Source organism: Petaurus breviceps, unplaced genomic scaffold, assembly GCF_028583685.1.
Source record: "Petaurus breviceps papuanus isolate PSGF00001 unplaced genomic scaffold, PetGlider_PUasm1.0 188, whole genome shotgun sequence".
Lineage (NCBI taxonomy): Eukaryota > Metazoa > Chordata > Mammalia > Diprotodontia > Petauridae > Petaurus > Petaurus breviceps.
This window is the reverse complement of record NW_027185804.1, coordinates 36,857,719-36,875,725: the sequence shown is the minus strand read 5'-3', so window position 1 is coordinate 36,875,725 and position 18,007 is coordinate 36,857,719. Positions and strand designations below refer to the sequence as shown.

Genomic DNA, 18,007 nt, shown 5'->3' with positions numbered 1-18,007 from the left:
GAGAGAGAGAGAGAGAGAGAGAGAGAGAGAGAGAGAGAGAGAGAGAGAGAGAGAGAGAGAGAGATCCATTTGTGGATGTACACAACTGCAGACTTTTCTCAAGTGTGGTAGTGCTTTGCTCCTCCATGGAAGGAGCTGGTTGTGTTAGCATCCTGTACCCCACCCCCACCGAAGCATGACTCACCTCTTGGGCTCCCCTGCTGGCTTTGGGCTGGCATATTGAAGGCCCCCTCACCTACAAAGTTGCCTGACTTACTTATAATGGAAGCAATAGCCAAATTCCTCCTGTTTCCCAAGAAGGAGAGTGGGAGTTTCTCATCCTCTTAGCTGGCTGGTTCCATCTGGGAAAGCAGTGTTATACCAAGCCAGATGGCTGGCCAAGAGGAGCTGGCTGACCCTCTAAGTCACCACAGCAGTCAGAGTCGAGTACTCATGGATGAAAGCTTTTGTTCCCTTTTTCATACCCAGAGGATGACTTCTGGAACCAGAACATTCCAATTATCTCAACCCATTTGAGGTCCTACACTTTGGATGTGTAGGTGCCAGGCTTGACTCCTTAATTGGATGCCCACTCGTTCCAGGGTATTGAGGGTTGTTTGTACCTCTGGGCAAGAATCATCCTACCTCATGTGAGTGGGAGCAGAGCATCTATCCAGGGTGGCAAGGTGAGGGGGGGGATCCCCACGAAAAAGCCCTGTTACTGCTTCAGAGTCATGTGCCAGGAAGGAAAATCAAGACAGAGCAAAAGCAGATAGTGGTGATAATAAAGGGATTAGAGCCTGAATGTATGAGCTTGTCATGGTGGTTGTTCACAGAGCACCCCTTTCCTGTGTTGTGAACTGGTGACACTCACCTCTCAGTCTCATTTTCCCTTCTCTCCTTCCCTACCTCAGCTTCCCGACCTCTGGTCTCCTGCTTTCTTCAAGGTAGCTTCAGCTTTTCCCTGTCTTCTCAGTCATAGTGGATATAGACCAGTTAAAAAATTCATTTCAGCTGAAGTCTTTTTTTTTTCCCTCCAGCAAAAATTTGAGCTGGGTCTCCTATCTTCACAGAAATCCAGGCTGCCCTTTATATCCTCCCTCCCACATCCAATCCCACCTAAGTGATGTCTTTGGGAGGAAGTGCCCCCCTGGGAACAAAGGATCAGAGGCCTAGAACCAGAAAGGAATTCCAAGGCCATCTCAGCCACCCTGCTCATTAGAGATGAGCATCTAAGGTTCAGACAAGGCAGGTGGGCCTGGCTCAGACAGGTTAGAAGTGATTTGACCCCAAGCCCTCTGACTCCAAAGCCAAGGATTTTATAACTAACGAAGTATAATCACATTCATCAAGTGTTTCTTTATCAAGTACTTCAATCTGTGCTGCAACTGTGTTCTGTATTAATAATAACAAGAAAGATAATTGCTAACATTTCTGTTGCACTGCAAGGTTTGCAGAGCACTCTATAGATGTTTTCTCATTCACTGAGAGGACTGTTGCCTCTCACCACACCAGTGAGTTAGAACTGTCCAACCCCTCTGGTACGGTCGGAAGAGGAGGGCAAGTCTCGTGAGGCGCAGCTTTCCTCTTTGGGGAAGCTCCAGTGGCCTTGCCCCAGTTCACTGCCCTTCAAACTCATGCCTTCCTTTTCCAGGATCTCTTCCTTGTATAATACTCTGTATGACACTTTATGGGTGGCAGAATGCCTTCTATCTGTCATCTCATTTGATGCTCACAAGAACCTTGTGAGGGCATTGCTATCAACATTCTCAGTCAGAGGTAAAGAAACCGAGGCCGAGGAGGCTGCCCAGGGCCCCCAGCCCTGCTTGTGCCAAGGTACCTGCCCTGCTTCCTTCTGCCTCCGGGCCGCTTTGTTCTCCTAACATCTGGGATGTGGCCAGCTTCTCCTTTTTCCTTGATACATTCTTTAGAGCAGCGAGGCAGTGCCGTCATTAGGAACCGAATGAGAGCCTGGAAGAGCGGAGTTTCAGTCCTGCCTCAGACATTCCTAGCTGAGTGATCCAGAGCAGGTCACTGAGCCCCCTCATCTGTGAAGCAGGGGCAAGTGAGATGGTGCATGGATAGGGCTTGGCAAGCCTTTGCGGACTCTCTGCCTGCCAGTGACCTCGGGCTGTCTGCTGTTAGCGCTCGGCCCTGCAGCCATGCTCCTCACCTTTTTCTCTTAGCCGGCTCCTGGCACCTTCTGGCTCTCCCATGAGCCACCGGGGCCTCTGGGCTGTCTCCACACCCCACTGAAGGCAGCTGGCCTAAGGGGAGTGCTAACACGTGAAGGGACCAAGGAAGTGACCCAGTATGAGCTTGTGGTCATTCCTTTAGTCATTTGTATCTGGAAAAAATAGGGTTCTATGTAGGGGAGATCTGCGATCTCCTGCCTTCTGGGATTGTTATGAAGATGATATGACAGTGCCTGGCACGTAGTAGGCTCTGTAGAAATGCGCATGCTCCTTCCTCTTCACCCCCACCCACCGAAGTCTTGACAGTAGTCATGGCTGTGCTCTGGTGATGCACGGGAAGCAGCAGCATTTGTAACCCAGGTGGAGGGAGAGCGTTTCTGTGGCCTTCTCAGAGTCTTACTTGGGTACAAGTGGAGACTGAGTCAGATGATCTGGGAGAAACCTCAGCTGAATAGCAGAAAGCCTTCCTGAGTTTAGCTTTCTCCTGTTCATGGTACACCCAAGAGCTCATTTTCAAAGACCCTCCCCTATTTCAGGGCTTATTTTTTTTTGGGGGGGGGGTGTTGCAGCCAAGGCTTCACTTTTGGAAAGATAGGGGGACCATCCTGCCAAATGAGTTTAGCTTTGGTTTTAAACTACAGTTGGTTGATCAATTGTCCCTTCATTTCTGGATTGTCCAGGTGCTAATGCTGACTCTATCTTTCCCCTCCTTCATGACTTCAGGGTGACCCTTCCTCTTCCTTCAGCTCAGAGGCCTTTGGACTTAGACTGGCCACAGGTGCTTGTTCAGATGGGCATCCAGGGGAAAAAGGCATGTGTTGTAGAGCTAGGTGGCCATAGCCCATGGATAGTCATGTCTCCCCCAATGACTGCAAAACTGTCCTTGATGTTTAGTCAGTCAGGGGCAGGGAGGGTTTTGGATTATTAATCTGTTGTGGCTAGAACTCTGAGGCCTTTGCAGCCACACATCAGCCTCTTCTAGCAGCACATTCACCAAGAGGACCTTGAAGGTGCCTCATATGCAGTACTGCCTGGGTTTTGTTATTGATATTCTTAAATATCTGACTTTTTTCCTTTGTCCTTTATTTTCTTTTTGTCTTCCTTTGTCTTGGTCTTTCTCCACAATCAAATCACACTGGGTAGAGTGCCATTTGTAATGATGTTTTTACACATACAGATAGCCAACAGGTCCCCAGGCCACAGAGCTTAGAGTTCCTGATGCCAGAAAGAAGAGAAGAGCCCATTTATGCCTTTGGATGAGAGAGAGAGAGTATGTGATTTTTAAAAGGTGAAATATTTTGCCAAGCTGGAAATTAAGTATCTCCCAGGCTTTGCAGAGTTAATCTTTATCATGGCAGTATTGATTGACAAGCTGGAGGATGGATTCTTTGGGATAACGGGGGTGGAGAGTGGAAATTGCAGTTTTCTCTGTTAATTGTACTTTAGGTGTCATTTGTGATGATTTCACTTTGTCTAGACAGATCAAAATGGTGGAGCAGTGGTACCAGTGGAACTGAGTGCCAAGGCCAGTTGGGGATGAGGGTAGTCTTAAGTGTGTGTGTGTGTGGGGGGGGGAGCCCTAGGGGTGTGTTGTGGATGGTTGAACTATATCAAATACTCCAGAGGTGAGAGGCATTGAAAGTCAAATGTCATGCAGAAGAGGTTTGTGGAATGGAGCCTGTGGTGATTACACTTGGGTCTTTGTGCTGACTCTGGAGTCTGTAGGCTGGGAATTGTTCAGGTCTCTGTGGGAATCTCTCTGCCCTTCTATTTCTGGAGGCTCCTGAAACCCTTTCACTTGAGCAGACACTAGCCGGGAGGGCTGCTTCTTTGCCTGCTGTGCGTGTCCCGTTTCTCTCGCTGTTGTCTTCGCTTCATCTGCTAGCTCTTCTTGTCCTCCTGATATTGGCTTGAAGACTTTGCTTCATGACACGGAGCACTTACGTGTAGGCCGGGCTTATGATTGTGTTTTCTTTTGGAGGTGTGTCATCCTTTAGTTAAGCATTTTAGATGAAGATTTGGGTTTTGGGCATGGGAAGATGAAAAATAAGCCCTTCAAAGGGTAAACTCATTTGCTGGTTACTAAGGCCATGAAGGACACACTGATGCATTCTTTGTTGAAATAGGAGGATTGAAGAGGATCTTTCAGAATCTCAACATGGTTGTGCAGATTCAAATTAGGCTGATGTTTTTTTCTTGTTGTTATGGAGAGAAACATTTTCAGTGCTGCCAAGTACCTGAAGTGATTGCTGGGGTTTGGGGGAGCCCTCCATCAAGATGCATGTTACTTGGCCAAGTATTATTAAGTCTCAGCTCTGCAGTGGAGGAGATTTCCCCTAACAGCTGACTCCATGGGAGCCACCTTAGATGAATACAGGAGCCAGTTCTCTGGCCTTGCAAATTAGTTCAGGCCTGATCGAAATTAGAATATAGAAAGCTATAAATTGAAACATGACCCTCAAAATAATATTATCTTTAGAAGGGCTTTACTTGACAAGGACAGGGCCAAGCAACCATTTCCCAGGCACGCTTGAAATAAATCCAGTGTATCTTTTCAGAAAAGGAACAGTGAATGTTCCCAGGCTGGTCTGGTTTAGATCTAACCCTAACCCTATTTAGAACCTGTGCTCTTTGACCAGGATTTTCATGGAACTAGCTTGGATTTTTTTGTGCCTTGGATCCTAGCTCTGCAAAAATGCTTGTCACCCACCCACCATGTAGAGGTACCAGGAGGATTATGTTTATGTTTTGTAAAAGGTTCTTAAGCTCCTTTGGTGAAAGGCACTGTTTTCAGCACAAAGTCTTATTTATGAGCAGTAAAATGGTGCAACCTTGCCTCATTTCCTTTTTGAGTAGGCCTGGAGGGTGTTTGCCAGTGTTTTCTTCCTGGGACTATCCTACCCTGCATGGGTCCTATCCCTCAGCAGGGCTAGCATGGCCAGCCAGGCGATTGGACTCTCTTGGCAGCCAGACCGTGTACTCTTCAAGTTAAATCATAGGACACGGGACCCTGCAGTGATCAGCTGAGAGAGCGCCTATTGCTGGGTAACTTAACACTAATTGCCAGTGTGTGAAACTGGGGAGGCTTGGATGCCTCTGCTTTAAAGAAGATATGTCAATTTGGAAATCATAATAGAAGTGTCATTTGAGAACACACAATTATTTTTTAGAAGAGTAAGGGCTTGTCATCTTTGCATGCAGGCATGCGCCAAGGCAGAGAAATGGGGCCTGCAGAGCAGAATTTAGAGGAAGAAAGAAACAAGACTGCCAAGCTTGTGTTTGCCTTCTTGGCCTTTCATTTCTTTCCTGAATATAGTCCTCATTCTCCTACCCCCACCTCTCAATGTAGAGAAGCAGCTGGGATAGATCCCAGGCAAGGAGCTCTCCTCGAACTGCATCATTTAATAAGTCTCATAGGGACCAGGCCATAATGCATTTAATAGGGTAACTATGTCAGCACTTTAACCTGACCTGCTTTACAAGTTCTCTAAGTGATTCCAGTAAACCTCAGCAAAGGCCTGCAGACGTTCTGGTGAGAGCTGTTGGGTCACCCAGGGACACTTCATTCACTGACTTAACAAATAGTCAAGTATACAATGAAAAATAAAACATGGTCTCTTCCAAGAAGGTTAAGATTAAAAAAAGTGGTAGCTAGCATTTCTATAACACTTTACAAATATTATTTCATTTTATCCTCACAACAGTCCTGGGAGCTAAGTACTAATATTACCCCCATTTTACAGATGAGGAAACTGGCAGAGGTCAAGTGACTTACTCAAGATCACGCAGCTAAATAAGTGTCTGAGGCCAGATCTGAATTAAGGTCTTCTTGACTGCAGGCCTGGCCTTCCTTCTTTGCCCTGCTTCACCAGCTGCTTCTGAGATATGCTGTGAGACATGAGGTACTGTGGAAGTTCAGAGGAGCTGAAGACCTCAGAGAAAACTTCCTGAAAGAGGCAGGCAGCATTTGAAGGCAATGGGGTACTGGGTAGTGAAGGGAGCCCTGGACGGAAAATCCAGATAAGCGTTCATGGTTATAGAATGTGTTCAGTCTCACCAAATGTTTTGTGTCTTCCATCTTATTCGACCCTCACAGCTCCTCTAGAAGGTCTCTATTGGACATGTTTTTATCCTTCTTTTAAAGATGAGGCTCAGAGCATAGGAGATTTGCCCAAGGTCAAAGAGCAAGTGTCAGGAAGGATCTGGGTTAGTTGTGGCTCTGATGCTTAGTAGCTGTGAGATCCTTGGCAGGGTAACCTCTCCAAGCCTTCTCCAGGGCTGTGGTGAGGAAATTGCTTTGTAAACTTTAGGATCAGGATAGGACCTAGAGCTTTGATGTCATTGGGATAGGCAATTCCTTTTACTAATCAATCCCTTCTCTGCTACATACGGTCTTAGAGGCTTGTCTTCAGAGGTGTCATATGCTCAAGCCACAACACTGGAGTGTTTAAAATGGAATGGAGAGGTGTTTTAAGAGAATAAATTAAAATCCAGTAAGACATAGATAATGTTACATTTTGAAACTGAGTCCATATGTGGTCAGTAGGGATCCATATGTACAGATTAATGGCTTCTGTTTCTGTTTGAGTTTAACAGCATTGGCCTAGATCATTGAGAGGTCAAGTGACTTATTGTATGTCAGGGATGGGATTTGAATCTAGGCCTTCTGGACTTAAAAGGCCAGCTTTCTATTCTTGGTTCCTTGTGCCTCTTATAAACCTCCAAACACTGAATAAATGTTAGCTGTTTTATTTGAGCGAGGTTTTGAAGGGGGAGTGGGATTATGACAGATTGAGATGGAGTTGGGGGAGTTGGCAGCATTTCAGGTAAAGTTAATACTGAAGGCATGGAAGTCAGAAAACATGGAACATGTTGGGGTGATGATAATTAGTTCCTTGTGGCTGGTTCTGAGGCTAGGTGGTGGGGATGGTAGGAGATAAAGTTAGAAATGTATTTGGAACCAGATTACAGAGGACTCTAAATGGTAGGCTAAGCACTTGGAACTTTTTGGCTTATAGCAGGGGGCTATTGAAGATTTTTGACCAATGCAGTGATATGAGTAGAGCTTTAGAGCCCTGATTCTGGTAGCACTAAGTGAATGGGGTAGCTTGGATAGGGAGAGGTTGGAGACTGGGACATCAGTGAGGTAGCTGTTGCAACAGTCCAGGTTACAAGAAGTTAGGGTGATGGTTGTGAGAGGGGAAAGGATGGGAACCCATTTCATAGGTAAGATTGACAAGTTTTGTCTATCTGTTGAATGTGGGGAGCAAGAAAAGGGGAAGATGACAGGTTTTGTACCTGGGTGACTAGGAAAAAGATGGTAGTCAGAACAGAAGTAGAGGAATGAGAATTTTTTTGGAGAAAATGATGAATTTTTGAATGCGTTGGATTTGATGTGCAAAAGAAAGAGCCAGGTGGAGCTGTCTAGCAGGCAGTTGAAAATGTGGTTCTGATCAGGAGAGAGGTCTGGGCTAAAAAGAATGCTGGCTGTCATCTGTGTCTAAGTGACAGCTCCTAAACCATGGAGATAGGTGGGATCTCCAAAGGAGAAATTACATACAGAGAGAGCTAAGGCCAACTTCGAGTTAATGCCTACATTTCTGAGATGGCAGGAGGTGCAACCAGAGAAGGGAGGTCACAGAGGTAGGAGGAGAGCTAGAGTAGGAGGGCTGCGGGGGGCCTGAGCATGTGTGATAGGCAGAGAGGGAATGATCAAGGAAAGAAGGGGAAATTGGAGGGCAAGTTTGATGGAACAAGGTACTTGCCAGAGCCAGGGGAAGAAGAGACATCCCTGGAGTGGGTCCCTTGGGCCTGCTTTCTTTTCTTCTGAGCACTTGAAGTGCAGTGGAGGTGGCAAGGTGCCATCTCATTCTTTTCTAAGCCATCTTCCTTTTTGCTGGTACCTGAATTTGAACATTTTTCATCTCAGAACCCTGTACTTTGTGTTAGAAAGAACCTCAGGATCTGTCTAGGCCAATTTTCCAGCCACAAGAAGTCCCTTCACAATATCCCCCAGTCTGGAAGGGAAGAATCCACTCCCTCTTGAGGTGGCAGCCCCCTGCATTGTGGGGAACTCCAAGCCTCATCCTCATTATGATCTTCAGGGCCAAGTAGAACAAATGAGTGCTCTTCAAAGATGGGAAGATAATGATCACATTCTCACGCTGGATTTCTTCTCTAGGCTAAACATTCTCGTTTTCTTCAACTGATGAGGCAATCTTGAAGTATTTACTAAATGTCTGCTATGCTCACATCACTGTACTAGGCCTTGGAGATGCAGGGGCCAGAAGGAACCAGTCCTTGCTGTAAAGGTGTTTACATTCAATCAGGGAAAAAAATGAGAGCATACATATCGATCTATAAAAAATTCAAGGCATTTGCAAGGAGAGGAGGAGGAAAACACTAGCATCTGGGAGGATCAAGAAAGACTCTGAGCTGAAGGCAGCGTCTGAGCTGAGCGTCAGAGGAAATGGCGGATCCTAGGAGTTGGAGATGAGGAGGAAGGCCCTGAGGACCACCAGGGCAAAGGTACAGAGGCGGGAGAGGAAGAAGAGCAAGGAGGCCCATCTGACGGGGCTCAGCGTGTGAGGGGAGGAGGTATGAGACAGGGCTGGAAAGAAAGGTTGGGGTTGGGTCTTAAAAGACTCTTAAAGATGCAGTTTATATATGGTCATAAGAGCAATGGGAAAGCAGGAGAAATGATTGAGTTTGGGAATGACATGGTCAGACCTGTGTTTTAGGAAAATCTCTCAACTGTGTGGAATATGAAGGAGAGCAGAGAAGCAGGCAGTGAAATCAGTTAGGGGACTGTCATAATAGGCCAGGGGAGATGGAGAAAGATTTGAACTAGGGTGATTGCTGTGTGCAGAGAGAGAAGGTATGGCTGGTAGAGATACAAAGGAAGTAGAATGACAAAATTTCGCAACTCAATATATAGGGTCAGTGAAGGTAAATGCACGGGGCTAGGAGACTAGAAGAATGGTAGTACCTTTAAAAGAAATAAGGAAGTTGGGAAGAGCAGAAAGTTTAAGGGGAACATAAACACTGTTTGAGACATTTTGAACTTGAATTGTTCAATAATCATCAGAATATGGAGAGAGATACAGGCTAGATAGAGAGATTGAAAGGCATCTGCCTCCTGATCCCAAGGAACTAGTTCTTTTGTTCAGTCGTTTTGGGTGTGTCCAACTCTGTGACCCCCATCTGCAGTTTTCTTGGTCAGGATATGGGAGTGGTTTGCCATTTCCTTAATTTTACAGGTGAGGAAACTGAGACAAACAGGATTAAGTGACTTGCCCAAGGTCACACAGCTTGAGGCTGAATTGGAACTCAGGTCTTCCTGACTATCCACTGTTCTACTTAGCTGCCAGGAATGAGTAGATAGTTAATAGACATTTATTAAGTGCCTACTATGTGTCAGGTGAAACCGTCATCATCATGCTTCATCATGTTAAAAATATGCTAAAAAGCATGGGAACAAGCACACAGCCCTGCTTCTTTTCATTGATGAATGGGAAAATGTAAGACCATCAACATCTCTCATCCAGACCCTGTGCAAGCATGCCATCATAAAACTGACATAGAATACTGATGAACTTCTCCAGCACGATGTTTTCAGAGATGTTGTCAGATTCCTTCAGCAAGGGTGAAAATGGCATCCAAGTCAGCTACCGCACTGATGGCAAATTATTTAACTTGAAAAGGCTACAAGCCAGGACTAAAGAGCAGGGAGCACTGGTACATGATTTTTTTGTTCTCAGATGGTAGCGAACTCATTGCAGTCCCTGAGGCTGAGATGCCATAGAGCATGGATCAGTTCTTGGTTGCTATGCTAATTCTGGCCTGACAGTTAACACCAAGAAAGCAGAGGTTCTCTGCCAGCCAGGACCACACCATCTATCCATGGAACCACTGGTTACAGCCCATGGAGAAATTCTGAAAGCTGTGGATAAGCTTGGCAGCATACTTTCCAAGGATGCACACATAGATATTGAGGTTGATACACACATTGCCAGAGCTAGCTCAGTGGTTGGGAGGCTCAAGAAGCATTAGGCTGCCTGCCAGACTGAAGGTCCCCAGAGCCATTGTGCTGACCTCACTCTGAAACCTGGACAGGCTGCCAGCACCATGCCAGGAAACAGAAGCACTTCCATCAGAGTTTGCTTAAGAAGATTCTGAGGATCACCCAGCAAGTGAAAGTAATGCTTGTTTTTCTCTTATATTAGTAACCAGTTATTAAATTAGGATTAAAGTTTTCCCATCCGATTTCTTCACTCAGAAACCAGCCTCTGTAGGTTGTCCAACCAGTCTCTGAAGGACATTTCTGATAGATGAGATTGCCCAAATCTTCTGGGTACGGGCTTCTTGATCTTGAGTGGGATTCCACCCAACTAGAAGACCTTACAAACAGAATCCAGTCTAGTCGAGTTTTTACCCTTAGGAAATAAGCCCCTGTCCTTGGAGCCTTCCATTAGAATTTAGGGTGACCCAGCTTATGAATGGGAAAACTGAGAGTGGTCTGGGTAGAGATGGATTCCTTTGTCCAGATAGCTGGAGGCAGCCGAGTCTCATGATCAGGTCCTGGGCTCAGCAGGAGGAGCTCAAGACTTTTTGCCTACCTCCTCATTAATATGTCCACCCACCTCATTGTTTGTTAACCAATTGGAGTTGATTTCTATTCTCAGAGACACCCCCTTTTCCAAAGGCTTTTAGGCATTCAGTGCTGGGGGAGAGGTCTTTTGGTTGTTGAGAGGAGCCACTAACCTCAATATATTGATTTATATACTGGCATAATTAGTAAATTGAGTAGTAATTACCCTGAAACTCTGTCTCTGAGGAATTTTCATTTATCACACAAGATAAGGTCCAGCACAGTGAAGTCCTTTCTCAAACTGAACTGTCAAACATTCAGACTACCTCAGAGAACAGGGAGTGCAGCTCCAGTGGGCTGGCCACGTTGTTTGAATGTCAAACATACATTTGCCTAAAAGATTATTTTAGGGAGAATAAACACAAAGCAAGCATTCACATGGAGTTCAGAAGAATACAAGGACACTCTTGAGAAATTTGGAATTGATTGTGAGACATGAGAGGCACTAACATAGGAATGCCCGTGCCTCATCAAAGAAAGTACTGCGCTCCAAGTGTGAGGTGACGAGGGCCACCACTCCAGAGTGGTGGCAGGGTCAGAAGAGAGAAAGGAGCATATTTAGGAGATGTGGCAAAGGGGACATCAGGAGGCCTTGCCATGGTGACAGTTTGAATATGGGAGATCAGAGATAGTAAGGAGTTGAGAGCAAATAGGTTGTAAATATGAGGTACTGGGAGGAATACTGCCTTCTGCAGTAATAAGGAAGTTGGGGGAGGGGGAGGGAGGAAAGAACTTTAGAGGGAAAGATAATGAGTTTGGGGGCAGCTAGGTGGCACAGTGAATAGAGTACCAGAGGACCTGAGTTCAAATCCAGCCTTAGACACTCAACACTTAACTAGCCATGTGACCTTGGGTAAATCACTTAACCTGCATTGCCTTGCCTTCCCCCTCCAAAAAAAAGATAATGAGTTTTGTTTTGGACATGTTGAGTTTAAGGTGTCTGCTGAACATCTAGTTTGAGATGTCTGACAGAGATTTGAGATTGGAGGTCAGAAGGAAGGTTTAGAGCAGAATGAGCAGATTTGAGAGTCTTCAGAATGATCAGGTGATCAGTAAGTCCATGGGAGCTAATGAGATGACCAAGTGAGGTGGTACATAAAGAGAAGACAAGAGGGACTTGAGGGACATCTCAGTTTAGAAGGTGTGATCTGGATGAGAATCCAGCAAAGGACACTTGAGAAAGAGTGGTTTGATAGGAAGGAGGGTAACCAGGAGGGAGGGAGAGGTTACTGGAGAGGAGTGTGTCAGGGAGAAGAGGGTAGTCAGCAGTGCCAGAGGCTGCAGGCAGGTCAAGGAGAGTGAGGATTGAGAAAAGGCTATTGGATGTGGCAACTACTTTGGAGAGAACAGTTTTAGTGGAATGGTGAGGTTAGAGACTGGGTTGTAAGGTGTTAAGAAGACAGTAAAAGCAGAGAAAGCAGAAGCACATCTTACAGACAACTTTTTCAAAGAGTTTTAGCTATTAAAGGTAGAAGAGCTATGAAACAGTAGCTAGCTGGAATGGAAGGGTCAAGTGAGGGTCTTGGCAGGATGGGGGAGATAGCAAGGCCTGCTGAGTAGGCAATAGGGAAACAGCTGACATAGAAGAAGAGATTGAAGAGAAGTGAGAAGGCAGACAAGACCGAAGGGGCAGGCTGTGGGAGGAGGTGGGATGGAATGGGATTGCTTGTGTAGGTAGAGGCGTTAGCCTTGGTAAGGAGGAAGGCTACCTCTTCATGGGAAACAATAGTGAAAGACAAGATAGTGGCAGAAGTACCCAAGTGATGAAAGATGAGGCAGAAGAAAAAAGGAGTTCACAGGGAATGCTCTCAGTTTTCTCAGTCAAATATGAGTCAGGGTTCTCATCTGACAGAGTTGAGGGAGTGGGAGCCATGGGATATTTAAGGAGAGATAAAAAAGGCTTTGGGAGAGTAGAATAGTGAATTGATAAGGAAAGTGTAGTGGGATTGCCTAATAGCAGTGAGGGCCCATTTGAGGTTGTTTAACAAATTTGTAGCAGACCCAATTAGAATAGGTACGTGATTTTCTCTACCTTCATGTAGCAGCACATGTATAGGAATAAAGGCATTATATGGTAATAGTGTTCCAAGGCTAGACTTGGCACGGCACACCTAGGGATTTGATAAGGGGTTAAGCAACTTGGGAAGAGGACATTGTGGACTGAGTTGGCTCACCAAGGGGTCAAGATAGAGAAGGAAGCACGAGAGCTAGTGCAGAGGAGGTGGCCTGGGAGAGGATTGAGGGGTCGGGGGCTGGAGGCTATGATGTGGACAAAGAGCAGGGTTTGGTAAGGGAAGGAAGAGGAAGAGGTAGAAAGCCGCTAGGCTGTGGTGTGATGAGGAGGTTTGGGAATTCCTGGATGTGGAGGTGGCGCAGTTTGAGGGGTGATGGCAAGATCAAGAGCATGACCATCTTTGTGTGGGGCTTAGCTGAGATGAGGAGGAGGAGTTTAAGGAACTGATCAGCATGTGCTGGAGTTCCTAAGTGTTAGGACAGGAGTTGAGAAGGAGAAAAAATTCTGAGCTGTGTGCTGTGCTCATTGAGGAAGGGGAGGGACCTGGAGGTTTGTAGACGGAAGCCACCAGGACTTTGATTGGGTGCATGAACCTCAAAGGAGATGTTGATGAACCTTTTACAGTTTGGGTTCCTTGCTCATTACTTAACTGAAGCTGCTCCCTCCATGGTTACCAGTGATCTCTTAATTGCCAGATCTGGTGATCTTTCCTCTGTCTTCATCCTTCTCAACCTCTGTGTAGCCTTTGATACTAATGAGTACTCATATATGTTGACTTAACATTTGTGTTTTATCTATTTGGATGTGCATTTGTTGTCTGCCCCTTTAGAATGTCAAGTCAGCGATAAGCATTTATTAAATTCCTGCCATGTACTAACGAGGCACTTGAGGGCCACAAAGAAAGGCAAAAGCCAGTCCCTGCCCTCAGGTCTCTCCCTGACTAATGGGGGAGACAAGAAGCAAACAGGTATGCACAGACGAGCCTTGCTCATGATAAATTGGGTTCATTCTCAGAGGGAAGGCCCAAAGATTAAGGAGGACCAAGAAGGGCTTCTTCCAGCGGGTGGCACTGTAGCTGGAGAGAGTGCCAGGAAGGGGCCAGCCAGTGACCATGCTTGGGGGGCAGGAGGGTTGTGTTTGAGGAACTTCAGGGAGGCCAGTATTCCAGAGTTGCAGAGTATCTTGGAGGGGAGAAGGTAAAAAAAAAAGATTGGAAAGGTAGGAAGGATCCTGAATAGGGAGGGCTTGAAAAGCCAAACAAAGGCCTTGATATTTGATTCTGGAGGTGATAGAAATCCACTGGAATTTATTAAATAGGGAATGGGAGAAGGGACTGTTCTAAGCCCTTTTCAAATGTTATCTCATTTGAGCCTAAACAGTCCTGTGATGTTGATGCTATTATTATCCCCATTTTACATTTGAGGAAGCTGAGAGGTCATACAACGATTAAGTGTCTGAGGCTGGATTTGAACTCACACGTCTTCCAGGTCCAATGAATGCTCTGTTCACTGGGCAGCCTAACTGCCTCTGGGTAGTGATGTGATCAGGCTTGTTCTTTAGGAAGATGGAGATACCCTTTAGGAGTATGATAGTACCCTTGATAGTAAAAGGGGAGTCAGGAGTTGGGGGAGGGTTTAGGGAGAAAGCTAATAGTGAGTTGTGTTTTGGACATGTTCCTTTCAATGTGTTTTTGAGACATCCAGTTTGAGATGCACAGTGTACAATTGGAGATGCAAGACTGGAGGTCAGGAGAGAGCTTAGAGCTATCCAGAGAGAACTGAGAATTACCTGCTTTGAGACTGAGAAGGAGCGGTCAGATAGGTAGGAAGAAAATCACAAGAGAACAGTGTCACAGAGAGAAGAGCATCTCCAGGACAGTGTCACAGGCTGCAGGGCAGTTATGGCATTGGGAGGAGGTATTATTTAGTGCCTGGCACATAGCAGGTGCTTAAGAAATGTTTGTTCATGGATTAGTTTCCGTCAACTAGTCTGAAACAGGAAAACCTCAGTGTTTGGGGGCTTTTTCCTCTATTACATGTCTGGTATGCATTTCTGAAACTCAGACTAATTTGTTCAGCCAGAACTTATGAAAAGCCTTCTATATCCAGGGTACTTTGTGTGGGCCAGAGGTGCTAAAATTTGCCCGGCTTCCAGACATCCCCTTATCTCATTAGCTGTTCCACTCCTGGATACACTGCTCTCAGTGCAGCTCTGGACATTTGAAATGAAGGTGCTGCCCACTCACCCATGAAGCAGCAGAAAAGGCCCAGGAGTGGCACTGCCCATAGCCACCTCACTGGCCAGCCTCTGAGGGCATTGACATCTAATTGTTTCTTCTTCACACCACAGGTGTGATGCAAACGTTTTTCCACAGTCAGAGAAGATTCTGTAGAAAGAGTTGTTCTAGGGGCGGCTAGGTGGCACAGTGAATAGAGCATCGGCCCTGGAGTCAGGAGGACCTGAGTTCAAATATGGCCTCAGACCCTTAACACACACACAAAAATAGCCGTGTGACCTTGGGCAAGTCACTTAACCCCAATCGCCCTACCTAACCCCCTCCAAAAAAGCAAAAAAAAAAAAAAAAGTTCTAGGATTCAGGGAGAAGCTTCTTGCTTAAAACACCCGCTCCCTTGACAAGTGGTCTTTTGGTCACCATGCCCCCCCTTCCTCCCTAGTGCAGCATCACCCACAGGTGATCATCTTGTCTGTGCTTGAAGACTCCTTATGTCCTGAAGTAATTCTGCCTGGCACAGTGCTCCCTTTGATAGTTTGCCTATCATGAACATGCTTTATGTGTCCTGGGTGCTGGATGATCCTTGCTCAGGAAGGAGGGTCCATTGCTGGCAGTGGCAGAGCCCACCTCCAAAGCAGGTTGTGTCAAGAATGTTGTTTGGTTGGCCCAGGAGAAGCCAGTTGCTCACAGACCTCGCTGCCTTCATTGTCTTCTTGTTGACCCCACTCTCCCTGCTCCCACCTGTCCCCTCCCCATCATCACAGTAGATGTTCTGAGTTTGTCTTGGATAATCATAACATGGAGGCCTAGAAGAGACTTTTTGTTTTTGCCGTAGCTGTCAGCTCCTTTATTTTGAGCTTAGCGGTCCTCTCCTTTATCCCCTATTCCATATACCTCTCTCAGCACCTCCCTCTCTTAGTTAAAAACTTTGCTTCACCTCTATATCACACAGTGTTAGCAATTTACTTCTCAAGTCCTTTGTCTTCCTTGTTTGTGAGTTCATACCCTTCCTTCTGCAGTAGTTAGTATATTTGATGTGATCAAAAATGTTTGGCAGGTAGGGCCACGCTGAGAATTGCAACTGCAGGTTAGCTTGTTATCGTTTCTATTGGGAGTTTGTACCTCTCCAGACTTCTGGGGCAATGATGTAGTTGGCTGGCTGCTGTGATAACTGACCTCTTTGCCTGTCAGGTGACTGTACCCAAGGCTAGATAGTTTTTGTGACAGTTAAGTGAACTAACTTGATCGAATGAAATTAGTTGCTGCTCTTACATTCTATCTCTGCTGAAGAGCCTGGCAGCAAGCCAGTGGCCTGCTCCCTAGAGTGCCAGGCAAGATGTGCAAGGAGAGGGGATAATGTGTCTCCCACATGCATTTCTTTCCAGGGGCATAGAGAAGCCATTACCCCTAAGCATTGTTTATTGGGAGAGACCTGATGTCTGAGGCACACTTTGAGTAGAGACTCTGACAGTGATGATGTCTCTATTTAGGGCTTGCCTTCAGTCATTGTTGGATGTGAGTGGTGCCAAGGGGATACTGCTGCTGGCACGTAGGACTCAGCAGGGCAGGAGCAGAAGGGTGTATTTCTTGGAATGAGTGGACCAGAACTAGCACTCTGCTCAAGCCCTCTGTTTCCATTCCCAACCCATGCCTACTGCCTGGGGAATTTTTTTTAAAGAAATGAAGTGATGTCTGTGAAAAGGCAGTTCCTGAATAGCACTGGAGATAATTCCTGTGGCTGTGAGCCTCATCTGGGAGCTTCGGGGCAAGGATCTGCATTCTTCATTTTAGTAGATGTTTTATGTCCCTAAACTTTTAACTTAGGGTGTGGCATCTGGGAAGACAGATGGACAGACAGGAACAGGACTTTGATTTGTCCCTCCCACTCTTTTACCTAATGTATGACCTCTGAGTTGGTGTTTGACAGGGACTGCCTTCTGTTTTTAATCTCTGTTAGGAGGCTGCTGGAGTCTTCCCTCATTTCATTATCCCGTTATGATGGAGCAGGATCCCGGGAACACCCTATTTATCCAGACCCTGCGAGGTAAGGCTCAAGCGATTTCAGGTGGGAGGGAGTAGATCCTTTGAGCCGCCCCTGCAGAAGACAGGCACTGCTGAGCTGTGTGAAGGGCCGCCTTTGCTCACCTTGGATATAGCTTACACTGTAGTTCTTTTACCCATTGATTTCTGTTTTAATAAAGGTGGCTCACATGCCTGGGAAGTAGTTCATAGACAGCAGGTAAGTGAACAGAGCCTCAGCAGGTATTCGGTTTTGGCAGACAGTGCTTGTCTTACATGAAAGCTCTTTCTACAAAATTATGAGCAGCAAAATAATCTCTGAGGTAATCTCAGGGAAGGTTTGAAGAGTTCGAAAGCAGTGCTTCATGGCATCCTGTGACTGACCAGAAGCACTTGGTATTCTGCTGGTCAAACGGACAGCATTTTTGGATAGAAATTTACTTTGTAAAACACAGCATCATCAGTTTCATGGAAAAATTAAGTCAGAAAGAGATAGGCAGTCATTTGTGAGGGCCATCCACAAAATCATAGGGTGGCCAATAGGTTTGTTTAGTTGTTACATCTTAGTGAGTTTTCTTTGGAGGAGGAAGAGAGTGAAGAAAGACTGTAGTGAAAGCAGGCCAGAGCTTTGGTAAAACTCTTGCTTCTCCTGTAATCACTAGGTGCTCAGATAGTTCTTTTGAAAAAAAAAAATTGAGATAGGCTCAACTCAGGATCTTTCCTGAAACTAATTCCTAAAGATAAATCAATACATGTTACTAAACAGAACATTCAGGTTGTAGAGCAGTCTCTAAGGCACATGGAGTATGCTTGGCAGTTCTGTTAAGGTTCTGAAAGGAAGAGAAAATTAAGTCTTCATTAAATTCAAAGATCCAATAAATTGGGCCATTTGCTAGACCAGACATGATGGGGAGAAT

General features: G+C 45.9%; 1 protein-coding gene across 9 annotated transcripts in view; it reads left to right on the top strand.

Moving 5' to 3' along the window:
• The window catches only part of AMBRA1 (autophagy and beclin 1 regulator 1), a 187,212-nt gene that overhangs the window by 50,385 nt on the left and 118,820 nt on the right, over positions 1 to 18,007 (top strand). For 6 of the 9 annotated variants that reach the window (XM_069091531.1, XM_069091530.1, XM_069091525.1 and 3 more), the window contains one exon: positions 17,029 to 17,115. The exons of the other annotated variants lie outside the window; for them this stretch is intronic. In XM_069091531.1, coding sequence (XP_068947632.1) covers positions 17,029 to 17,115 — 87 coding nt within the window. The remainder of the gene's footprint in view (positions 1 to 17,028; positions 17,116 to 18,007) is intronic. 9 annotated transcript variants of the gene reach the window in all.